A 27,162-nucleotide genomic window follows, 5' to 3' on the forward strand; every position below is an offset into this window, starting at 1 on the left:
GTCGCCTTGTTGAACAGTTCCTTTTTTCTTCTGGAGCGTGCCTCCTCAACAAGAAAGAACCCACATATTACTCTCTTGCAAACCGATCCTTTTCGTCAATAGATCTCAGTATAGTCTCCCCGTCTGTACTGCCTGAACTCGAATGGGAAGTTACCGACAACCCTTACGGTAGCGACCACTTCCCTATACTGCTAAGATCATATAAAGAAAACGAATATCCACCATACGCTCCTAGGTGGAAGATTGAGACAGCTGATTGGGAGAAATTTCGATCTCTAACTAGTATCTCATGGGCTGACCTGTCTTCATTAGAAATTGACGCTGCAGTCGAGTTTTTTACAGCATTCATAATAGATGTCGCATATAAATGCATATCAGAAGTAAAAGGCTTGGCCTGCAAACGGCGTGTCCCATGGTGGAACGACGATTGTAGGATCGCTCGTAAAAAACAGAACAGGGCGTGGGGGTTGCTACGCGCATCTCCCACTGCAGAAAATCTAGTCAACTTTAAAAAAGTAAAATCCGAAGGCAGGCGAACCCGCCGACAGGCCAGACGAGAAAGTTGGCAGAAGTTTCTATCAAGCATTAACTCGTTCAGAGATGAGGCGAAAGCCTGGAACAGGGTCAATAGGATAAGAGGGCGACAAGCACATGCACTCCCTTTGGTAAACACAGAAGGCGATACCCTACAAGATCAGGCGGACTCACTTGGGGAGCACTTTGAGAGCGTGTCAAGTGCCAATCATTACTCACAATCCTTTCTGAAATATAAACAAATAGAAGAATGTAAGCCACTCATGAGAAAATGTCAACAGAATGAACCATACAATTGTCCTTTTAGCATTGCCGAGTTGAGAGCTGCCTTGAGCGCATGCAAGAGCTCTGCCCCGGGATCTGACAGAATCATGTATGAAATGATCAAAAACTTAGATAAAGACACCCAACTTACACTACTCACACTTTTCAACACCATCTGGGATGCAGGGTACCTTCCAACCGCGTGGAAGGAAGCCATTGTAGTCCCTGTTTTGAAACAAGGCAAAGACCCTTCCTCAGTGGCAAGTTACCGCCCGATAGCCCTCACAAGTTCCCTTTGTAAGGTGTTCGAAAAAATGATAAATCGGCGACTCATCTTTTTCCTTGAACAGAGCAAAATTCTTGATCCTTATCAGTGCGGCTTCCGAGAAGGACGCTCCACAACTGACCACCTTGTACGTGTAGAAGCAAATATCCGGGACGCATTTGTACACAAACAATTCTTCTTATCCATATTCCTCGATATGGAGAAGGCGTACGATACGACGTGGCGTTACGGAATCTTAAGAGACTTGTCAGAAATGGGCATCCATGGTAATATGTTTAATATAATAAAAAGCTATCTGTCAAATCGTACCTTCCGGGTAAAAGTCGGCAATGCACTCTCACGTCCTTTTACGCAAGAAACGGGTGTACCCCAAGGAGGCGTGCTCAGCTGCACGCTATTTATCGTGAAGATGAATACGCTTCGTGCTTCACTGCCACCCGCCATCTTTTACTCTGTCTACGTGGACGACATTCAAATAGCCTTCAAATCTTGTAACCTCGCAGTCTGCGAGAGACAGGTACAGCATGGCCTGAACAAAGTGTCAATGTGGGCAGACAAGAATGGGTTTAAGATCAATCCTAACAAAAGCTCTTGTGTTCTTTTTACTAGAAAGAGAGGACTTATCCCAGATCCTTGCATAGAACTGCGTGGACAACAGATACCTGTAAACAAAGAACACAAATTTCTAGGTGTCATACTTGACTACAGACTCACCTTCGTCCCTCACATTAAACATCTCAAAGAAAAGTGTCTAAAAACAATGAACATAATCAAACTTCTATCCCAGACTACGTGGGGTAGTGACAGGAAGTGCTTAATGAATCTCTATAAAAGCCTCATTCGATCACGACTAGACTATGGCGCCGTGATTTACCACTCTGCCGCCCCAAGCGCACTAAGGATGCTAGACCCAGTCCACCATCTAGGAATCCGACTGGCCACTGGCGCTTTCAGAACGAGTCCCATACAAAGTCTATATGTAGAATCAAATGAGTGGTCACTTCATCTGCAGAGAACATACACCAGCCATACATATTTTCTGAAAGTCCACTCAAACCCCCAACATCCCTGTTATAATACCATTAATGACATGACATGTGCTACACTCTTTCGCAATCGTCCGTCCGTAAGACAGCCTTTCTCGCTGCGTGTGAGGGAGCTTAGCGAAGAAATGCACGTTCCACTCGTCGAACTTCGCCTAATGCATCCAGCCAAGCTGCTACCTCCTTGGGAGTGGCAGCTCATACAATGTGATATATCGTTCGTGGAAGTCACAAAGCATGCTCCAGAGATTGAAATCAAAATGCATTTCCGGGAACTCCAGCACAAATACCCCTGCACGGAGTTCTACACAGACGCATCAAAGTCACGCGACGGGGTATCCTATGCAGCCGTCGGTCCATCCTTCTCGGAATCCGACATACTGCACCCGGAAACTAGTATCTTTACGGCTGAGGCCTACGGACTGCTGTCGGCCGTAAAGCATATAAATAAATCACAACTCCAGAAATCAATTATATATACGGACTCCCTCAGTGCTGTGAAGGCCTTGATGTCTTTCTGTAATCACAAAAATCCAGTATTTAACGAGCTCTACTCCGCACTGTGCAAAGCATATGTATCTAACCAACATGTGATCATATGCTGGGTACCTGGACATAGGGGCATCGAGGGAAACGTTCTAGCCGACCAGATGGCCACATCAATCTCATTGCATGCAGTTAATCCTACTGCTTCGGTCCCTGTCACAGACCTGAAGCCTTTCTTAAGAAGGAAACTACGAAACCACTGGCAACGCATGTGGGACGAAGAAATCAATAATAAACTGCATGTAATAAAGCCACAATTAGGTTTCTGGCCTCCTGTAACAAAATCCCGCAGGACAGATGTCCTATTCTGCCGTCTTAGAATAGGACACACTTTTGGAACACATAACTTCTTACTCACGGGAAACGAGCCTCCAACCTGTGGTAGATGCGGGGAAAGGCTGACCGTCCTCCACGTTCTACTGGAGTGTCGGGAAGCCGAATCTGAAAGAAGGAAACATTTTCTCTTAGCATACCGGCAGCAGATCCCCCTTCATCCTGCTATGTTACTTGGTCCAGAACCACTCTTTGACACCAATGCCGTCCTAGGCTTTTTGAAAGATGTTGTATTGCATGTTATTAGCCCCACACATTCGTAGCGCTTCCTCTCTCCAGAGGATGCCGCTGTGATCATTATATTGAATAGCACATGCCTCTAGGCCCTTGTGGTTCAAGGGCTCAGGCGAGGCAGCAGTGCTCCAAGTAATTTTACCATAAATATATTTTATATTTTGCATCATTATTCTACCATGGATTTTAGTATTTAGAGTATTCGTCATTAGTCATAGCCATAATTTTATAGCACGTAGATTTTACGCACTTTACAGCGACAATTTTTTAGGCCACTTTACAGCCAAGTCACATCTCCACAATACATCGTCAACATCACCACTTGTCATGGCGCTCTTTGGCCAAACCTGGCCCTTGCGCCATTAAACACCACATATCATCATCAACTGATTGCAGAAATGAAGCTTAGCATGACAGAAAGCTGAGTTGGTATAGATTCATAATGCAAAAAAGGGTAAGGCGTGCAGACACGGACACAAGAAGACGGTTTTCGTGTTGTCCACTTCTCTGGTGTCCGGGCCTGCACATCTTACCCCTTTTTTGAAGAAACGGTTGTCCCACTTTTAGAACATCGCCTAATGCATCCATCGAAGCTGCTACCTCTGGCAGTGGCAGCTGGTTGAATGTGAAACATTGTTTGTCGAGGTCACGAAACACGCTCCACAGCCACACGTTCAAATTCACTTTTTGGAACTTCACTCAAAGTACTCGTACCTGCAGTATTACACTGACGCACCTATGTCACATGTCGGTGTGTTCTATGCAGCACTCGGACCATCTTTTTCTGAATCGGATGCTCTCGCTGAAACAAGTATTTTAGAGCGCAGCTCTTCAGCGCCTGTTCCCTCGTTGAACTGCAGCGTGCCTCGTCTTCCCTCGGTGTAACTGAGCAAATGCGGAGCGCAGCGGAGAATGAAAGAAAACGATAGCAAAGAGAAAAAGCAGACGATGATGCTACATTTAAAGCACGAGGCAGAAAGCAGAGGAGGAGAGTATGGCAAAAGGGTGAGGAGAAAAGCAGAAGACCGATAGCAAGAGAGCACGAGGAGGAAAGGGGAGAAAGCCACCTTGAAGCACCACCAGATGGCGCTCATGTCCTTGGCAGTGGTGGCGTAGCCATACGGGAGAAAGGAAAAAAAGAACCAGAAAGCTCGCCTTCGCACACAGCGTTTGCTGCAAGTGTTTCCCAGTAAAGATTGCAGTTGAGTAAGCTGCAGTTGCCGGGAAGCGGCAACTGTGTGGCCTGTCTGTATATAGTGCCGTGGCTCTACATGTCAGTGCAGTGATCAGTGCAATGCCTCAATATCTCACGAAATGAAAACACATATAGAGGTGCGCTCACATTTCGCATTAGGAAGTATTGTAATCGTCGGTTAATTTTTAGCAACAGAGGCATATGAAGTACTGTCGGTTGAGGAATATCAAAACAGAAAGGCTTTTATATTCACTGATTCTCTAAGTGGTGTAAGATCCTTAATGTCATCTAGTAAATGTAAAGATCTGCTACTAAAGAAACTTTATTCGCTCATGTGCATGACCAATATTTAACCAGAATGTAATTATATGCTAGGTGCCAGAGCATTGAGTTATTCAGGCCAATGTGCTAGCAGACAAACCGCCACATCCGTAACAGCAAGAGCTTCCAATTCTTCCATAGCTGTACCCTCTATAGGCTCAAATGGACCCTGAAATGATTTTGAAGATTTTCTACTAACGTACAGAGTAGTTAGGGCAGGTCCTTCTGATCATTAAGTGATACATTTAAGCGCTCTTCATGAAGCATGTAATTTATTATAAGGCTTCAAGAATGTGTATCGCTACCGATCGCAGCGCCACTGCTCCCCTGCATTTTCAGCCGCCCTCTCACAATTGGCATAGTGCGCCCACTTGACGTCAGCTGAGCGAGCTATCCGATTGGCTACCCAGGTTGCGTCGATAATTTTTACAATTTGATGATGAACAAGTGTTGTTTGTAATATTTGGAATGTTGGTTCATTTGTTTCCATAAAAGAGAGTAACAGAAAGAGAATACACAGTGACAATTTATCACTACACTCAAGCACTTTTGAAACACAGCAAGTGTTGTCTGCTTTTGTTTCAACCTTCTCAACGTTGATGCGAGCTGCACGGTCAGTGCAGTCTCGAGCTTTCTTCTCGCAAGCAGCATGGATCGCCCTTGTTTCGTTGTGGGCTACAAATCTAGTGATCGGCGACATGTCAAGTACCCTTCTGCAAGTACCCCTCTGCCAGTGAAGGCAGAGCTTAGCCCCAATCACTCGGCGAACGAGTTGAGAAGAAAAAGCTTAGCTAAGGAGGAGGGTCACTTGTAGTCAGGATACGCATACCATGACTCCCTAAGGATATGCATCCCAGTCACTACCAGGATAGGAGGAAAGACAGGGTTAAAGCATTACAAAAATCACTAGATAAAAAGCAAGAGGTGTTCTGCACGGATGCAGCATATTATGAAAGCAGAGCAGGTTTTGTCTCAGTGACGACGCAGGCTAACGGTGAGAACTCAAAGAGCTGCAGTACCCCGCAAAACAGAGTGGAGGTTGCAGAGGAGGTGGCCATAGCCCTAGCTTTGACTCAAAAAGGGGTCGAAATCGTAGTGTCAGATTCTAAAACAGCCATCAGGAATTATACCGCAGGGAGAATCTCCAAAGAGGCGCTAAACATATTTGAGAAAGGACCAATTCCAGAAGAATTAGTAAACCTTATATGGACTCCTGCCCACGAAGGCTTGCCCGGCAACGAGAAAGCGCACGCATTGGCCCGAGAGCTTATTTACCGGTACACCAATGCAGCCTCTCCAGCCAGGGAGCTTCTACAAAAAGAAGGCATAAACACTTACCGCGAAATTCTCACTTATTATAGAATGGCAAGGAAAACACTGCCAGAGGCGCATAAGAAACTAAGTAAGCAAGAAGAGGTAACATGGAGGCAACTCCAAGCGGGGGTGATCTGCAACTCCTACATTCTGAAGAGATGGCACGATAACATTGAGAACATGAATTGCAAACACTGCGGGGCAAAGGCGGACATGATCCACATAATATGGACATGTCCTAAATACAATAAACCAGATAGGGATAGACAATCCTGGGAGACTTTAATGACCAGCTCAAAGGAAGATGATCAAAGAGAAGTCATCCGCATGGCCCTGGACACCGCTGAGCTCCAAGGAGCATCAGCCAGCTGAAAAGGGAGGCGCAAGCCAAAGAGACAGGAAGACTCTTGACTCCTCGGGGCTCTTTTTGCGGGTGCAAATAAATGTTATCTCTCTCTCTCACTCCAAACCATTTCAGGGACCCTTTAAAGCCCTTCATCCGAAAAAAACAAAAAAGACAGGCTATTAGCAATGCTCGTGGGATGGTGAAACCTCTAATAAACTCCATATAATTAAGCCACAGTTAGGCACTTTGTCACCCACACTAAAATCATGAAGAACCAATGTCCTGTTTTACATACTTCATAGAGGCCACACGTATGGCACACACAATTACTTGCTTACTGGTGGCCAACCTGCAGGTTGTGATAGATGTGATGAAAGGCAGACTGTCCTCCACGTCCTTGTGGTGTGTCAGGAGTCAGAAGCTGAGTGGAAAAAGCACTTTCCCCTGGCCTACATGCACCATATCCCCGTTCATCTGCCATTGTTCCTTTGCGCAGAACCGTTTTTGGGATGAAAAATGTTTTAAATTTCTGTAACAATGTCAATGTTTAACAATTGGGCTAAATGTATTAAACCCAATACATTCGTAGTGCACCCTCTTATAAGCAGGTGCTGCTGCGATAGTATCAGCACCCAGAGGCATGCAGAGCACATGCCTCTGGGCCCTGGCATTTAAAGGCCCTGGTGAGGCAATAATACTATTGCCACTAACTCATTTTAGTATAGCGTCCCTTTGTAAACATATGTTTTATATTCATAAAATGCTCACCTACACTGTCATTATTTTAATACTTATGTACATTTTATGCACTTCAGGCAACTGATTTTTAGGCCTTTCTTACAACCATTTTTCACCTACCTATCTATGTTCATTGTTCCATGTCAATGAAAATTCAAGGATAACCCGTCACCACTAGCATGGTGCTCTTTGGCCATATATATCTGGCCCTTGCGCCACTAAACACTACACATCATCATCATCATCGGTCAAAAGCCAAGAGGAGGCATATGAAAGCACAAGGGGTCACCTTACATCGATGTACACGGACGCACTCTCGTGACCTTTGACATCCTGCACAGTTACTTCAATATACAAGGCCGCATACAAGCTGAAAAGGGGCTGTGGATATTTGAAAAGGGACTGTGATTATCAAAGATTTGGCCCAAATATCAGATGGAAATTACAAGCTTCATTTAGTGATTCACTATCACAACCGTTCCAAAAAGTGTTTAACAGTCAATCTAACTGCCACATAGCGGTAATGAGCTTTACTAAGTGGCTTTTCAATTAAATTTGTTGACTTCCGATTCAAATTCAAATAAGGTTTTGTCTCATTTTTGGCTCGTCAATAGTGCACCTGCAAACATTATCAGATGCTATGTTTTTCTAGATGACATTCTTTTAATGTTTGCCCCCCTAAACAAAACAGGGTTCTGCTGTAGCTTAGAGATGTCTGCATACATTAAATACGTCTGAACACAAAAGCTTGTAAAAGTATGCCCTCTGAAACACCTGCATTGTAATGTGGGAACGGTTTTCTCATTGGCCTGTTGCAAGCAAACTTCTTTACCTGTTTACATTAACCAAGTTCTTCTGACAGTAATTCTGCATAGCTGTAAACTATGTTGAGTGTACACTTGTCAAACCTGTGTGCACTGGTCATGTTTGAAGTTTCACAGCAGTGTACACTGTTTAGCTGCATTTAGCTGCATTTCTAGGCAATTGTCACCTGTTTGGTAATCTCTCTCATTCTCTTCAACAGTATCACTTGCTTCTTTTTCTTATAGGTACACTGTTGCCTCACTGAACGAACACCTCGCTCAGCAACCATTTAGCAATTTCGAACTCGAAGGGCAAACCTGGTTCCTATGAACGAACTAGAACGCGTCAGTGCGCAGGTGCCGCAGTGAATAAGTGGCATCTCGACACAGAAGAGGCAAACAGAGGGACTAATTCATTTAATGATAATGTCATTGCCTACTTCAGAAATGTGCTTAAGAAAAGCAAAAGGCTGGTGACTTATGATCAGTTCTTCTATCCTAGATATTCAGAAAAGGCCAGGACAGATATAAAATACTTGCAGACTGGAACAGCAAAATCTTTCTACAAAAACATATGCATTGGATCCATCATCGTGCCTATTATCAGTGGTATATCAACAAAAGGTTGGCATGCCAGTTGTAAAACGCAGGTACTAAATGTGTGTAGATACACAAGTACATGAACAGTACATGTGTTGTGCCAGTGTTTCAAGAAAAGTCAAAAAGCCAATGAAGGATTATTGGGAAGACATCAATATGCTACTGTGCTAAACCAGTGCTGTATTCAGTAAAATCCGTTTCATGTGGTACACTTGCATTTCAAACTCAAGCTACTAGATCCACAACGACATAATTATGTCCCATGCATTGTGGGAATCAGTTATGCAGAACATTTTGCAGGTAGTTGGTTATCTAGACTCATTTGGGCTTCTCCAAAGTATTACCAGATGGTGCAATTCGTCCATGTAAGATGAGCACTTGTGTGTGACGATGGCAGCCAATCCTGAAGGTGGTGCACTGGGAATCAAGGCAAGAAGTGCGGGATAGAGGAAAAAGTGCTTCACTTCATAAATAGCTTCTATGTCCACGATAGCGAATAGGGGACAGTGTGTGCTAAATTATGCTACATATCTTCTCAATTTCAAACTTACCTTCTGCAATATTTTGTGTGAACTGTACCCTATTCAAATCAGTGTACACAGTTGATTTATTGTACTCTGAAGAAACATTACAACCTGTTCCATTTCATCCTAGGCCCATCTAGAATGTGGTGCACTATGCAAACTGGGCAACCTGACAGGCCGTACAGTACAGGATACTTACCTACCAGAAAAGGCACAGTTAAAGGGACAGACAACTGCTCAGAACACGGAGGAAGGAAACTAAGGAGAGGCCCTACCCCCTCCGCGCGCTAGAAGAAAAGTGTGGCGGAAATGACGTATAGGTTCTCATTTTTTTTGCTGCTTTTTTACTTTTTTTGCTGCATGGCCACGCCTTTTGGGCCACAATGGCGGCGTTGTTCTGATTTTTTGAGCGCTCACACGTGTTGCTCTGGTAGGTTTCGTGCCGTGGCAAAGGCGCTGTGTGGGCGGGTTTGCGTTAGTCAGCGTGTCTTGTTGCGCTGTGTTACGTGCACCGTGCTCTGCCGGATGTTGCGCGAGCGCGCGCGAAACCACGCACAGCGCGGCGTGGTTTCGCGAAAGATGTAAACAAGAGAGGAGGGTGGCACAAAAGGCGGAGCATCGCCATGAGCAACGCCAACTTCCGGCTTCACTTTTGCTTCACAAAGAGTGACGTCAGGGCCTCTCCTTAGTTTCCTTCCTCCGTGGCTTAGAACATGAATAGAGATAACCTTGCTGATGGAAAGGTTGCCTATCGTATTGGATAAAATGAGCCCTGTTTTTCTCATTAAATGGGCATTTATATTTTTAATTCACTAAAAGTCGCAAAAAAGTGCCTTTGGTGCCCCGCGCGGCAAAACATGCAAGATGTGTAAGTGATCTATCACGTGACCACCTACTAGTGTACGCAATTCCTGGTCTTTTTATGAGTATTGAAATGCAGTACACCTTTTTCTGTCAAGTTTTTTCTAGCTTACAATGTGCGGATAAGCCTTCATTTGTAGTGAGTAGAAAAGTGGTGCTGCCTTTGCCTTCATTTTCAATAAGTTGGCTTGGCTCATCTATCGACAGAATAACCACGCTGGGGGCCAGCCAACCATGATGCATGCGTGCACTTAGGGAAAAGCATGGTACAAATATAAGAAAGGTCTGTACAACAATGTAAACTTATTGTACCAGCCTTTTCTCTTCAAAAGTGGCTGAAAAGGTCAAAATAGAGGTGGTTAACACAGTTGCACTCCTGTGAAATCAGAATGATGGGTGGCTTTCACAATTTGCAAGGCAGGCTGTCGTCATCGCTCTCAATTCTCAACGTAGCTGGAGGACGGACTGTCTTTGTTAGAGGCTGCTCCGTATACCAGTGTCTGCAATGCACCGCATGCTGAGCAGGCTGGGGAGGTTGCTATGACCTTGCTGGACTTACTGACAGCAGTTGCAAACTAATGCATGATTAGGAAATGACAACAATTTGCTATTTTCCCTATGAACCTCAATGAATAATTTAAATTAATTTACAAAAATCCACAGGCAGCTACTACAAATAAGAAATATTGCAATTGCTTGTTCCACTTGTGGAATGTTGACAGGTAAATGTAAAAGAGATCAAATTGTTCTTTGAACAGCATTGACACGTAACAATGTTATATATCCGTATTTGCAATGTAACTGGTACATTTTGCACACCTGTGTTCATTCTGTGCTATTAGTTCTCAGAGTACAGTGGCATTTCAGCCATTCTTGCATTACAGCTGCCTTTTCTCTCCTATTATTGTTGAAGCAAACGGAAATAGCTGAATGGCTCATGAAAAAAAAAAAGCTCAATCGAAACATATTAAAAGAGATGTGAAAATTCACCTCTGGCTTGTATTTGTAAGTGCGACCACATGCAATCCACTTCATATCTCTCTTCATCAAAACAAGCTGGCCACGCACCAATAAATTTTACAGCAACTGGCAGCTTTGACTGTCGGGGTAAATTTCCTTTGGTAGTGTATTACCAATGTGATCAGCGCCACAGTAATTGATGCAAAGCTGTTTAATATGCTTCCCAACGAAATCATTGCTACTCCAGTTTATTAACTGAAGCATCAGTTGGTGTATCGGAGTAACAACTCTTAAGTGTTACTTCACACAGGAACACACTGACCAGTGGACACCCATTTTACCCGCATTATCCACTCTATTGTGCCACAAAGATCACCTGATTCATATTCCTTACTGCATTGATTGGTGTAGGTACTAGACACCTTGTGCCAGTGTTTCTCAAGCTGTGAAATGACATGAATTCTCAAAAATTTAATGGGCCCCTCACCAGGCTTCGTCAGAAATTTTCTTTGTGCACCCGCCGTGGTTGCTTAGTGGCTATGGTGTTGAGCTGCTAAGCACGAGATCTCAGGATCGAATCCCGGCCACAGCAGCCACATTTCGATGGGGGCGAAATGCAAAAACACCCGTGTACTTAGATTTAGGTGCACGTTAAAGAATCCCAGGTGGTCGAAATTTCCAGTCCCCCACTACGGCGTGCCTCATAATCAGAAAGTGGTTTCGGCACGTAAAACCCCACAATTTAAATTTTCTTTGTGCGTTACTAGTTGTGAAACATCATCGGTGGGAATGTTCTAATGCAAGAATTTCTAAAGGTTCTGTACCGGGCAATATAGGAACAAAAGAAATGGTTGGAGGCTATTATGCAGTAAGGTGAGCTACCCTCCCCGCAGCAGGTCTTCTTCACATTGCCTCAACCAGCATCCACATACAACATTCCTCTCCTGTCTTACATAGCCAAGGCTCGTTTCATTTTTTGTTCCCTCCTCCACAACCTCTGCCTCCCTTCCTTTGTCTCTTGCTGCACAATGCATGTCCAGAGGCAGTTGTGTGTGCACTCAGCATGTCACGGTTATTCCCGGGTTGTTTTTACTGCTTCTGGCTATTTGTGCGCTAGAGGCAACGCATCTTACATAGAAGCACCATTGCATGTTACTTCCTCTTGCTCGTGGCTGAAGTGGCTTTGTTGAGGATAAGAATGCGTTTGCTTTTGTTTGAATTTTCAGCTGTTTTTGTGGCATACATCAGTGTAGTACTGTTCAGGCACATTTATCATCACATGATTTAACCACCACACTTGTCTGTTTGCAATGCCCAAACCTGGTGAGTGGACATCTCTGTCCAGTGTAATATGCGGGACAGACCAGGAACTGTCTTAGTGAGAAGCTTAAGGAGCATGGTGCACAGGTTCGGGTGTTAGCAGGGTCAGGACGGCTCACAGACCATTGTAAAGGATGCCAATGCAGGCCCCCGCATGCACCTGCATGCACCTGCGTGCATTTCGTGTTTCCCATAGTGCTGTAACCATGTTTCATAATGCTGACCCATACAAATACTCTATATATTCATGTGCACATTAGGGTTTCCAGTTCAACTTCTTAATTCTCATGCCTGTTTTTTGAGCTGCCTTAGTTAATGATCACAAGCCTACATTTTGATAACCTGCCGTGGTTGCTCAGTGGCTATGGTGTTAGGCTGCTGAGCACGAGGTCGCGGGATCAAATCCCGGCCACGGCGGCCGCATTTTGATGGGGGCGAAATGCGAAAACACCCGTGTACTTAGATTTAGGTGCACGTTAAAGAACCCCAGGTGGTCAAAATTTCCGGAGTCCCCCACTACAGCGTGCCTCATAATCAGAAAGTGGTTTTGGCACGTAAAACCCCATATATTATTATTACATTTTGATAGTAGACCTGCTGGCTATAGCATGGTGCAGCTGAGCACGGGGTTGTGGCATCAAATCCCTGTGGCGGCCATCACAATTCTATAGGGGCGAAGTGCCAAAATGCCCATGTACCGTGTATTGGGTACACATTAAGATCCTCGGGTGGTTAAAAATTATTTATTCTGGAGTCCTCCACTGCGACATACCTCGTAATCAGATTGCGATTTTGGTAGCTACTGTTCGGTATAAAGAAGGAATGAAAAGTGAAAGTAAGACTGGAGACTTGTACTCGGCATTAATACCAACTTTAGCAAAAGTGCAGCTGCAGCTGCATTTTTGTGTCATTTGTCATATGTTTCATGCCATACTTGATGTAAATACTTTCTACTTCTGTTGCACTTTCAAGTATACAGTTCAACACCTCTACAAAGAAATAACAACGGTTTCCTTATGTCCTGGCTGAATTCCTATCTTTCAGGTGTATTGTGAATGCCTCTACAGCGAAGACCACTACAGCAAATTTACCGGTATAACAAAGGAATTTAGGAGTTCCTGACAGCTGATTTGTTGCTTTACAACAAACGCACATAGTCTCACCACCACTCACCCCTACCCTCTGCAGCCGTTGCTCATCTACCGGTCGATAGCGCAAGAAAGGCAGCATGATAAGGTCTGGACGATGGTGATCTGGACTCATCAGTAGCTTTGGTCTACTTCCACCCTCCTCCTGTTAAAGGGCATCTCACAAGGTTTGGCCATATCTAAAGACAAGTGCAGCGTATACATCATGTCTGCAAAGTAATGCAGTGCTGTGTACTGTGAGAACAGCTGAAATTTCAAACCAACTGCCACGTATCCTCTCCCAAAGAAGTTCCGCTCCCAGCCAGAGAGTCAAGGTCACATACAAATGCTCCTACGTAAAATGCAGTGTTTTGGTTAATCATCCAATGCGGAAGGCGCAATGCCACCGCTGTGAATGCGCCGCAGAAAAAGGAAGAGACGAAAGAAAAAGTAGTGAGGCTCAGCGCGTGAACATGACATGGTCCTTTGGCTCCAGTATGGGAGAGGGCACGGGAGCAACACCGCTTATGGATGCTACTCAAGGCAAAAAGAGTTTGCCTTCATTGGCAGTGATGCTCGCCTCATGGCAAATTGGTAACAGGACAGTCATTTTCTTCTATGTCCTCCAATAGTGGCCTGATATGAAAAATTCAAATAAAATTCTCCTTTGACAACGTTTTACAAGTTCCATTGTGTAACAAAAATTTGCAATGGGGCCTGGTGGGGGGGACCATGGCAGCCATGTTGCGAATACTAGTTCATATTCCACCATCGGGCAGCGGCACTGCCGATTCAGCTCTTTGCCGATTCAGCAAAGAATCGCTCTTTGCCGATTCAGCACAGCTGTGGTGATGGGTCATCTGCTTTGACTAAGAAAGTGTCTCTCCCAGCCCTTATGTTTCATGAGCAACGAGTGCTGCTTTAGTGCACCATCGTCATTTTGTAGCTGCACATAGTGTTGACACGAATACAATTACTGTATAATGGCAGGGCCAGTTCCTTCCCACTGTGAAGCGCACTGCTTGTCACTTGTTTCGATTAGTGTCTATTTTGTAGTAAAAATGGCATGAGGGATCAGCATACAAAAGAAAAGCACTTTCATGCATCCATGACAATCGGAAATGCCCAGAGCAAGACCACTGTGTTTGTTTCCTCCTGTCCTGGTCTTTAGGGTCGCAGGCCTGACTGTCACGATGCACCTGCCGTGAGCAAAGGATGAGGAAACAGTTTTATTTGTGGTTGTGACAACAAAAAGGAGAGTGTTCTGCTGGCCAGACTGTAACTGCCTTGCGGACGGCTAACAGATGAACATCAGCCGGCAGGGAGATAGGGCAAACAGCCATGGACAGTCTATCCATACTGTTCTTCACACTCTAGCAGTGAGCTGTAGAAACTATAGTTATGGAAACCAACACTGACAATAGTAGCATTCGAGAGTGTGCAGCAGTACCTTCCATAGCTCCTAGGTTTTGCTGTGCAACGTGCCATAATCCTTGATGCCAGAAAGTCTCCTTTTCACCGTAGAAACTGAAGGAGAAAATTGGCAGCTGTTTTTATTTATTTATTGAATTTATGTAAAATAAACACCTTCTTTTGCTAAAAATGATGAGCCTGCTCTTTTGCAAGTAGTACGGCGTGCAATATTTACAGCGGAGTGACCTCTGTAAGGAAGGATTTTAGAGGATCCAAATGCCTTTTTATAAAGGGATTTGACTATAGTATAATTTATCACAATGTTATTCTTCTTGCTAATTGTTGAAACTTAAACTTAGTTAACACCTTTGACTTCCTATTCTTTCCACATTGCCCATAGAAATATTCACCACTGTTAATATGAATACAACATTGAAAATGTTTCTGGTGGGCCAGCCTTGTCACAAAGTTGGTGGCAATTTATTTGTTTTCCACATCTGCTTCATATTTTAAATCACCACATCTGCTAATTGCTAAAGCTTGCATTCAGAGATTGTCTTTGAACTTTGTGTTCAGCTATGCAAGTTGTTCACCTGCAGCAGCCATTGGTCATGACTTGTTCGTGAGACTGCATTTAATTCCATGTTGTGGTATTCCCACAGGTGACACGAAAACACTCCATTTGCTGAAATACGTAAATATATAAAGAATCTGATACATTTAAAACTAATTTAAGGCACTGCAACTTGTCATAGCATCTGTAAGAGTACAACTTTATGTGATTATATAGGTTATAAATCCAGCTTTGTCTTGTTACGAGAAGAAAAGGACCCTTTTAGTTCTTACCTGACCTTGGCTAAAGCCATCATTTTGTGAAAGGTGGTACTAATAAACAAATGGAAAAGCAAATGTCAAGCAGGGCTTGTTACTAATTCAGGACTGTGCAAATAAGTGAAGAGCATAGATAAACCACAATTCTGTTTATCCCTTTCGTCTATGTTTCATCTGTGCTGTTAAACAAGCAGTAACGAGCTATGTTGAGCTGCTGTAGTAGTGTTAATGATTCATCTGAAACTGAACTAGCCTTGAGGGGCCACAGATAAAAAGCAACTTAAAGTCAACAGTGACAGTTTACTGTAAAAGGTGGCAAAGCTACAAACCGAGGACACTCCTGTTTGTAGAATAGACTGTGGGCAGCAAAGAGCGGAACATAATGTTGTACAAGTATCCATGACTTTAAAAAAAAGAAACTAATCAGTTGCCTGGTGCCAAAGTGTGCCACTGTGCTTCTCTCTCCTTCTTTTTTTTCCACCCCACCCAGGGCTAACATCTCGGCATACATTCTCTGCAGGCCGACTGTTACGCTGTGCCCACTGTCCATCAACCTTCCACTCTGGATGCCTGCCAGCTGGCTCAAGCATCCTGGGCTCCAGTGTCGTGGTGTGTCCACGACATAGACCGCAGACCACAAGCTCTGCTATCAATGTTAACTGGTGCATGCTGTGCTCCAAGGGTGGGCAGTTGTTGTGTTGTGAGGGCTGTCCAGCTGCCTTCCATGAGACCTGTCTTGGCCTGCAAGCAGTACCGGAAGAAGCCTTTCTTTGCCCTGACTGCCTCAACTGGAAGCACCCAAAATATGGTGACATCCTTTGGGTCAAGTTGGGCTGTTACCGCTGGTGGCCAGCCCAAGTGTTGCCACCAGCCGATGTACCAACAAATATTCAGGCCCTTAAGCATGAGGCAGTTGGAGACTTTGCCGTGCGCTTTTATGGCTCACATGATTACTATTGGACCAATCGGCAGCGGGTTTTCCTTTTTGAGGAAGGTGACAGTGGCAGCCTGACTGCAAGCAGCAAGAGTGTGGCACGCCTTTTTGAGGCAGCCCTTGAAGAGGCAACACTGGCTTGGGAGCAGCAACGTAAGGCTCGTGAACAGTGTGAAAAGCCAGCACCTTTCCGCATGATCCGCACCAACCGAGTTGTGTGTCCAGTAGCAGCCATGCCTTCTGTTGGCGTACATATGAAGTCCATCTGCCTGTGCACCCCTCAGGACCCGTGCCGTGCCAATTGCTTAAATCGGCTTCTTTTGTATGAATGCTCTCGCGATCTGTGCCCTGCAGGGGCTGATTGTGAGAACCAGCGTTTTCAGAAGCGAACATATGCTCGCACCTCTTTGGTGCGGACACCGGGCCGTGGATGGGGCCTGCAAACAAGCCAGGCACTGGCAGCAGGGGACTTTGTCATGGAGTATGTTGGAGAACTCATTAATGAAGAGGAGTGTGAGCGACGGCTGGCAGAGCTACACATGGAAAACAACCAGAACTTCTACTTTTTGACCTTGGAGAAGGATCGCATCATTGACGCGGGACCAAAAGGCAACTTGTCACGCTTTATAAACCATTCGTGCGAGCCCAACTGTGAGACCCAGAAGTGGACTGTCAATGGCGATACTCGAGTTGGCATCTTTGCCATCCGTGATATTGCTGCAGGTTAGTGGCCTCTTAACCTTGTCTTGTTGGAGTGTTCTTATGAAGGGGTGTACACGGCATGCGTATGCATGTTCTACAGATGCTTTTGAGTCTTTGATTACTGCACTGTTTCTCAGCTGGGAATGTGTAGACCACACATTTGAAATGTGGTACTGTCATTGTGCTAAAAGTGGAAACATGTTGGCGACTGGTAGGTGGTGAAACGCCTAAGCAACTCTAAAGGTCTTGTCTGCCAAGCAGAATTGAGTTGTTGACTTGTAGAATACAGAGTTGACTGCGGCAGTGGCAAAGAATTTGGACCCTTCAGGTCGTAGTGTTTAGCAGACACACACAAAAACAAATTGCTGGAAATCTTATACCAAACACAATTGTGCTTTCTAGGTGCATATGTTGTAACAATAACTTGGGTTTATAGCTCTGTTGGTGCCTTAAATGGGGCCTGAACCACTTTTTATTGAAGTCAAGAAATGCAATTGAAGTTAGGCTATTTCAGAAACACTTTACCGCAAAAAGTTCTTCAGTGTGTCCAGCAGAAGTGGAGTTACTGGCAATCAAATGTAGCTTTTGCAGCGCTTCTGCTCCTTCTTCAATGATTTGCACTGTGAAGGCTGCAGTGGAGCGGGATGTGCCCACAACGTTCCGCCTACTGAATGTCACCATGGCATGCAGTTCAAATTTGATTTTAGTTGTTCACCTAGACACCACTATGCATTTCCGATTTTGGCACCTATGACGCGCCAAATGCTAGTGGTATCTAGGCTACGTAGCAGACCGCAGCTACATTCAACCGCAGAGTTAGCTTTGTGCACAGCAGGGACAAGTCCTTGCTTGCACTTGCACTCATATGCTCCTGTGTGACTGTGCTGCGTGGTGCGGACCGGCTTTGTCCTGCACCAGCTTGACCGACGGATAGTAGCCACTTTCAACTTGAGCATATTGACAAGCGAAGTCTGCCAAGGTGTCTAACCAGGAGTGAGCGTGTGCTGGCAAGCGTATGTGTAGTCTGACCTTAGGCTTCACATTGTTCGAGGCTAGTTGAGCGTTCAAAACTAGTAAAGATTAGTGAGACCCGACCGCTAAGACGCCAATAAGCGGTGTGGCCAATTGTTAATTCCTAAGCTGGCGGCCGTGGCCAAACATGAGCTGATAATAGTCAGCTTCTTCCTGAAGTACGTAATTATTATCGAAATTAGAAAGCAGATGTTCATTTATTTCAGGCTGTTTATTAAACTGTGGCAATAGATATGAGGTGTGTTCAAAAAGAAGCCAAACTTTTGCTATAACACCTTTACTGCTTATGGTACAACATTTTAAGTGCTGTCCCCTTCAAAGTAGTCACCTCTACTGGCAATGCACTCTTCCCATCTTTTCTTACATTTTTGGAAAGCCTCCTGGAATGCACTTTCTGGAATTGTGCGCAGGTCTCTTCTCACAGTGTCCTGGATCTCCTCTACGGTTTGGAAACGACGTCCTTTCAAGGTGGTTTTCAGCTTGGGAAATAGAAAAAAAATCTGCTGGTGCTAGGTCCAGAGAATATGGTGGGTGGGGCACAACAGGAGTGTGGTGTTTCACTAAGTAGCTGCGGACAAGGGGTGATGTGTGAGCCGGGGCATTGTCATGATGCAACATCCAAGCCTGATTTTCCCACAATTGAGGCCTCTTACTGTACACAGAATCTCTGAAACGTACTGGGATTCCCTGGTAAACTTCTTTGTTTACCGTCTGACCATGTGGCACAAATTCCTGATGGATAATGCCTTTGCAGTAAAAAAACACAACCAACATCACCTTCATTTTTGACCAACCCATGTGCGCTTTTTTTTGGACGAGGAGAACCTTTGGCCACCCACTGCGATGACTGCACTTTCATTTCAACATCATAACCATAAACCCATGTCTCATCGCCTGTTAAGATGCTCTTCAGAAAGTTTTCATCGTCATTGGCAGCGGCGAGCAGTTCCTGGCTGATTTGGAATGGGTCTGCTTCTGTTCGTCAGTCAACAAATGCGGCACGAATTTTGCACTGACGATGCATCCCAAGTTTGTCACTCAAAATTTCATGACATGATCCTACGCTGATACCCGCTTCGTCAGCGACTTCTCGAACAGTCAGACGACGATTTCCACGAATCACAGTTCGAACTCTCTCAATGTGGTCATCATCTGTGGATGTGGAAGGTCGTCCAGGCTTGGCATCGTAACCGACCGACATTCTTCCTTGTTCAAAACGCTTTAACCAATCGTAACACTGCGCGCAACTCATACAGTCCTCCCCGTATGCTTCGCTAAGCAACTGAAATGTCTCTGTGAAAGTTTTCCCAAGTTTGTAGCAGAACTTCACACACACGCACACACACGCTGTTCTTCCAATTCCTTCATTTTCATTTTGGCACCAATCCAAAGAACAGCTTGTTCATGTGCTCACTTCAGCAGCTGTAGCTCGCCAACTAACGGTCAGAGCGAAACGCATCGCAGTTTGTTGTCTAAACCTGCCGCTACATGCGCTTAGTAGCCGCAGCATGCTCCCTCTGCCGGTTGGTGCGCTATTTCAAAAGTTCGGTTTCTTTTTGAACACACCTCGTATACACAGCAACAGTAGGAAGAAGCACACTGATCCAAACACCCTTCTTCATTGATGTCAGCTATTGGCCAATAGGAGCCACATGTGGGAATCTGTTATGTTATGAAATAAAGCATCCAGAAAAGAGTGAGGAGTAGGCTTCTGTCGAAAAGAGACCGTTTGAGAGAATGATGACTTTGCGTTCTATTTGCGAGATCCACATGCCGCGCACGACTACAAAATGTGGCTGACATGTTTACAGCAGCATATGCGACCTGCTGACTGTTTTTTCACCAAGCCCGAGGGTTGGCTCAAGGGCCCTTTAGAGAGGAGAAAAAAAAAGATAGGTTGGTAGACAATCCTCTCAGAATTTTTCGGCAGTCATTCATGAAAGAAATTGCAATGGAAATCCAGAAGTGGATGGGATGTCACCTTTGCAATCTATGTTACAATTTTCAAGAGCAGTATTGCAAAGCAAAAATGCAAAGAAATAAAGTGAAAGCTACCAGCCACGGTGCAAGAATATTATCAGAGGTGTGCGAACGGCGGCGTCTCGCCGTGCTGAGGGCACGTCGACAACTTGCTTGTGTTTCGGCCATCCTCCAAGGGGCGGCGCTATATGTTCGAGCCGCGCTCGTTCTAAAGGGTGAAGCCACATCAACATCACATCATCTTAAGCGTTCGTCGCACGCAGCTGCAAGCACTTCTGTGCTTTGCACTGGTATATGTGTGTTGCTATTGCACGGTTTCTTGCAGTATGAATCGTTTTGTGAACCTGTTCACCCATTTCTTTCTCACCATGAAAATGTAAACAATTGCGAATAAAACCAAACCAAACAAGCGCGAGCGGCGTGAGCAAGAGCTGATGCGAGCAGACGATAGTACGAAACGATCGATTGGGCGGGTCCGAATGACACCAGAAGGGGCCACTCTCATTAGTCTCTGCCATTCGGGGCTCGCGTCATCCTATGGAAAAGGTTTGAAGCGCACACGAAATTGGTATGCTGGAACGGGTGCCGTTCACACACCTCCCACAATATTCTTGCACTGTGCTACCAACTTCACCACAGCTCTCAATGTACGAGTGGTGTTACACTTCGGCATTGGCACCAATACAGAAGGAAGGAACAGCAGCAGCTATGTTATGACAGTGTGTGTGAGCAGATCAAGCAACTAATCAATAGTGTTGCGACAAGAAGCTGTTTAGAAAATGGCAGCAGTGCGTCACGCAAGCACAGAACTGTGAATGTATGTAAACTTTTGTGAAATTACATAAAGCTTTGGATACATTGTTGGATGCTGCAAAAAAGGTGTTGGGTGCTCATAGACGTTACCTTAAGTCAATAAGATGCCAGTGTGCTCATGGAAGCTTCAGTGCAACATTATAACAAATGCCGGATGTCTTGCCTATCTATGTTCTATGAACCAGTCTGTTATGGCATGCAAGTTACATGCATGTTAATGAGCTCCCTCATTTGGGCTTCCTGGAAACTTTGCGATGCACTAGAAGTCGCAAAGTGCCATCCACAAAGCATTTTACAGCAAGAATTTCTGAAAAGGCTTTAGTGATAGGAGAGATAGAAGCAAGTGAAATGTTGAGAAAATGGTGTGAGGAGGTGAGCTACTCTACCTGCAGCAGATGCTCTCATCCATTGCCTTGACATATGCCTGGAAGCAACATTCTTTCCCTACCTACTCCCACATTAGATCCATGGGCCAATGTGATGCTTGCATCACAATTTCTGAAGGTGGTTTTGCGGGCTCTGGGTTTCACCCAAATCCGCAAGTTGTTTGCATTACTGCTGGCTATTTGTGCAATGCAAGCAGTACAACTCGCAGGGAAGCAGTGTGCTTGTCTTCCTCAGTGTGATTAGCAGATTGCGTAAGTGTTCATGAAATTGGGAGCGATAACACATCCTAAAAGCCTAATAGCTTTGTTGATTACCCTTTCCACTTTAGTGTGATCCTTGGCCAGTGTCCATGTTATTGCACCTTGGAATAAGCTTACTGCCTTGTGTGCTGTGTGAGCACATATATGTAATTTGGAACGACTGTCTCGGGTAATAAATATAGGGAATTAAAGGTAAAATAATTTTTGCTGACCAAGTTTCATAGCAACGGGAGACATCCAAATTCATAAGCTTTCACTAACCTCTTATTTAATGACTCTGGTCGGATGTTGTAATTGCAGAATTGAAGTTAGCTTTTTCGCCTCTCTGCAAACTGTTTTCTGCGTGCCACGTAGAAAAAGTGCCAGCCCCTAACTCGCGCTGTAGGCCTGGGCCTCACGCACACGGCGGAGTGTAGGCATGGCCTACGGCTTAGCTGTTGAAGGCATGGAGATCCCCTCAAAGAGTTCCTTTCAAGTTTCAACAAAGGCAGAGAAATAAGAAACATCGCGTAGTGTAGCCTCTTAATTCTAGGAGACAGGAGCTACCTTAAATATCGCGTTCAATACACTGCCCTTAATGACTTAATGGCATATAACATGCGGCGTTCCTCATATAATTTGCAACATCAGAAAGTCTCGGTCATTGCAACGTAGGTGATTGTTCATGAGATTCCATGATTAAATATGGAATATAAATCTCCATTATGCGTGTTTCTGTCTCTCTTTCAATGTTAATTGCTCACTCATTTCGCACCTCATTATCCTGTATTTTCGCACGACCTACGTATGACGAAAGTGCCGTCTAATTACTAAAAATTACTCAAAATTAGGGTATACAATAGCGGTCACGTTTATTTGGATACCTGAACTCCCGTTGCTATGAAACTTGGTCAGCAAAAATTATTTTACCTTTAATTCCCTATATTTATTACCCGAGACAGTCGTTCCAAATTACATATATGTGCTCACACAGCACACAAGGCAGTAAGCTTATTCCCAGGTGCAATAACATGGACACTGGCCAAGGATCACACTAAAGTGGAAAGGGTAATCAACAAAGCTATTAGGCTTTTAGGATGTGTTATCGCTCCCAATTTCATGAACACTTACGCAATCTGCTAATCACACTGAGGAAGACAAGCACACTGCTTCCATGCGAGTTGTACTGCTTGCATTGCACAAATAGCCAGCAGTAATGCAAACAACTTGCAGATTTGGGTGAAACCCAGAGCCCGCAAAACCACCTTCAGAAATTGTGATGCAAGCATCACATTGGCCCATGGATCTAATGTGGGAGTAGGTAGGGAAAGAACGTTGCTTCCAGGCATATGTCAAGGCAATGGACGAGAGCATCTGCTGCAGGTAGAGTAGCTCACCTCCTCACACCATTTTCTCAACATTTCACTTGCTTCTATCTCTCCTATCACATATGGGTGCGCAATCGTCACAAGCATACGAGTAAGTTTACGAGATGAAGCAGATGCGCAGAGTGCTTGATTACTATAGGGTATGACGTAAGAAGCTTGCAAAAGCTAGGCATTGGACTAAAAATGCTGCGGGATCCATCTCACTATGTATGTCGATGGCAGTGCGCTTGGCATCGAATCGATTAAGCAACACAACGCATTGCCACCGTCCAAACGGGTTGTGTGTGAGACGTGCATGGCGGTGGGATTCCCTTATTGCGCTTCCTTAAGAACACTCGGTGCCGTTTAGAGCTGCTTTGGGGTTCCGAACTGGTCCTTGAGGAAGTGGCGCTGTCAGCACCAGTTGGCTGCCGCGTACGGATAAAACACGGTAGCAATAGGAGAGCCACCCATAATACATAGCGCCACAAAAACCACCTCACAGGCACTGATTTAGCAAACGCATTCAACAGATACTTCACAGAGATAACTAGTAATTTCGTTGATTCTAATACTCTTCATATAAGAAACGAGAAGTCAATGTTCTTAACACCAACATCAGTATCAGAGGTCATGTCGGTTTTCATGGGGCTAAAAAATAGCAAATGTTGTGACGCAGACGGAATTGTGATAAAACCGGTGAAGTGCCATAATTCAGTGGTTTGGCATACTGATATATAATTCAAGAAATTTTGCCATTTATTTATGATCCAGTAATGGTATGGATACTGAGCGAAAAAAACAAAAAAAAAATGATAAGTCAAGAATGGCTTTGCGGTTCCTCCGCTTCTAAATTCAAGCCGAGCGCAATTTTTTTGTTCATGTGGAGGCCGCGGGCACATGGATTTTTTTTGTGTCAGTACTCCTTTAATGTACAAAGCCATTGTTTTTCTTTTTTTTTATTCTCACTGCTTCTGAGCAAATGTATGGGTGGAGGGACCTTAGTCAGGCAGAGCATGTTGCTGCAGTCGCGCCCAGCTTCACTTCCTCACTAGCCGGCTATGCGTGCGGGCTGGATTAAGCACGCGGTGCAGCGTTGGTGTATTCTGTGGTTCGTTGTTGACAGCGAATTTCAGCAAGCATGTCGCCCGCGAAACTGTAGCCTTCGCCGAGTTTGTTGAGAATATCAGCGAACGATGCCAACGTGCTGCACACCTGGCTGCATAGGCGGCTATCGGAACGATGTCGACAGGCGCGTCACTTTTTCTGTGCTTCCAGCAATGCGACGCTTCGCTCAGCGTCGAACAGATCGATTCCTCGTGCCGACCTGGAACTCTCTGCGAAATTTTTGCTGACCAAGTTTCATAGCAACGGGAGACATCCAAATTCATAAGCTTTCACTAACCTCTTATTTAATGACTCTGGTCGGATGTTGTAATTGCAGAATTGAAGTTAGCTAATACTTCAAATGTAACTTTTTACAAGAAATTGTTCATTGCACCAGTTTTGAGAAATAAGTACATAAAATCTGGAGAAATACATTGCTGTTCCATTTTACTATTTCTTACTGCATTTTTTTTTTTCAGTGTAGAAGCATAAGAATTAAAACGTTTCTATTTCTGTGTCGGTTCTTTGTACTTTTTCTTGAAACTGGTGCAATGCGCAATTCATAGCAAAAGGTCATACTCAAGTAATGGCTGACTTCAATCCTGCAGCTACAACATGCCCCTAAAGTCACTGACGGTTAGGGAACTTCAAGTTAATAATGTTGTAGGCAGTTAAGCAAATTTTTCTGTCTGTCACTACTATGAAGCTTAATCAGTTAAGCTAAAATTTTGTTTTGAACCTCCTGTTTTGAATAATCTGAGAATGTCATCGCAGAAGCAAACAGCATATAATGTTGCATTAACAGTGACCTGTGTGTTTACTTCAACAGCTTTAAATTAAGTTTTTGTACTTACCTTTACTTTGTGTCCGGCCATATTTTGAATCCATATGGCACTTTCTTGATCCACATCGTGCAAGAAAACATTTGGCATAGTTTTCCTGAACATTTAAGCTCCAATGGTTTTAAAACCAGACCGTGGCTTGGAAGTAGCCAATTTCAACTTGGAGAGGTATACATTTTCACAGTTCATTTTTCCTGAACAAACCAATAAAGTATATTCCAAATTATTTGGACCAAGAAATGTGATCTTGCTGGATCACTTGAGCAAGAACAAAGCATTGGTAAGAGTAAAATCTTTGTTTAAATTAGGACAGAAATGCATGTTAGTATGTGTCTTTGACCTCAACCTCACTATAGATGAGTTTGGGTCATAGCTGGTAACTACTAACATTCTGTGAATGAGGCCAGATTGTGAGGTCAAAGTTTTGTGGATTTGCTCAGGCACATATCTGTTCTTCCTGAACTAATTAGTTGTTGATATTTATTGGGCTATCTTCTGATGTAAATTTTTACATCCTTAGAAATATGTCTAGGTAGTTCACCTAAGCCATAAGTGCCTTTACGTAGCATATTTCTCAGCTGAAACCTCCTACTGAAACATTTTCTTTCATGAAGCAGTATGTATATTTAATTTGCTGTATCATGGCTGTGAGCCACCTGTGTCAGTGACATCAGAACATGCTTAGTGAAAGTACTGATTAAGTGCTGTCCTCTTCTCCCATTTCCATCTATGTGCAACCAGATCCCAAAATCGAAACAATGCTCCTCCAGAATTAAATCCAAAAATGGACTGCTTGCACACGATGACATTTATAATTATCATTTGATAATGCTACGCTTGGTGGTCACGTGCACCATCCATTCCTACACAACGAAAATATGTCTGTATAGGTATAATACTGTATCGTCTGAATTATGGTGAATTACACAAGCTTATACATAGAAATTTTGTGGAGTATGGACTATACATGTTTTTATTTTCTAAGATCAAGGCACGCTTAAACCAAACTAAAGCAAACGAGGTCAGACTGTGCCTGCAAATTTTTTCTCCGCTAAACCGCAGCAAAATCAGTTCCCCGTTGATCGTTGCTGTACACGAGAAGTATTTGCACCTCATACTAGCAGCTTGTGATATGCTGTTTAAGGTAGTTAGTTGCTTTTCAGTGCTTGGATTTGTGAGTTATTCGCACCTTCATATATGCTTAAAACATAAGAACAGTTGTGATGGCACTGAATACTGTACACAGAACATTGTACATACTGCATACTGGTGCCAAATAATGTATGCACTGTATGCTTGTTGCAGCAAGCTAAAAAAACAGTTCTCAGTCAAAAGTTCATTTCTTTGGATTATACAGCAGGTGTGGACTATTTAAAGTGGCCCTGAACCACCCCTCAGGCTTGGTGAAATAACATAGTTCGCGGGTAGCATACGCTGTGGTGAACATCTCAGCCAAGTTCTGCTGTCGTACGTGGTCCGTCGAGCTCGCAAGCGGAGCACGAAGTCACCTTTCTCTCAAACATCTTCGTTTCAAAAACCCTGTGATCCTCGCCTTTTCTGTATGCGTTATTTCGTCATAAAGCACACTCCAATACGCGGCTGCTATTGGTCGCTGCGCTCGACTACACCGCGGCTGCCGCGAGGTGCCGCCACGAGTCCAGTGGCTAAGCGCACTGTGGCTCTCTGAGGACAGCCGCGTTTGGCTTACGTTTAGCACGGCATAGGCACCAAATCGGAAGTTTGAACTGCGCGCCACGTTGACGTTTCTACCGTAGCCTTCGCAGTGCAAGGCATTGGAGGAGGAAGGGGAACACAGCTGAGGCTGTGTTTGATTGCCGATAACTCCGCTTCTGCTGAACGCATTGAAGTACTTTTTGCGGCAAAGTGGTTCTGAAATAGCCTATCCTGACTTCAAATGTCTTTCACCACTTCGACAAAAAGTGGTTCAGGGCCCCTTTAAGAAAGTATGTTTTTTCTAAAGTCCAAATTGGTCCCTGCAGACTACACGCCGGGTGTAGATACGGGGCGATTATTTTTAAGTTACAGAATTTTTTTAAATTGCCTGTGGCGGATTGCCAAATTCTTGTTGAGCTGGAATATTCGAAGCACTGGACATTACTAGCACGAGAAATTAAAACACATATTCAATTAACAATAATTGACTAA

The 27,162-nt window shown here is 44.3% G+C and overlaps 1 protein-coding gene across 1 annotated transcript in view; it reads left to right on the plus strand.

Annotated features, from left to right (window-relative positions):
- NSD (Nuclear receptor binding SET domain protein) overlaps positions 1–27,162 on the plus strand; it is a 56,649-nt gene that overhangs the window by 27,743 nt on the left and 1,744 nt on the right. The window contains exon 3 of the mRNA XM_065439644.1: positions 16,114–17,250. Coding sequence (XP_065295716.1) covers positions 16,114–17,250 — 1,137 coding nt within the window. The remainder of the gene's footprint in view (positions 1–16,113; positions 17,251–27,162) is intronic.

Source organism: Dermacentor albipictus, chromosome 1 (assembly GCF_038994185.2).
Source record: "Dermacentor albipictus isolate Rhodes 1998 colony chromosome 1, USDA_Dalb.pri_finalv2, whole genome shotgun sequence".
NCBI classification, from domain to species: Eukaryota; Metazoa; Arthropoda; class Arachnida; order Ixodida; family Ixodidae; genus Dermacentor; species Dermacentor albipictus.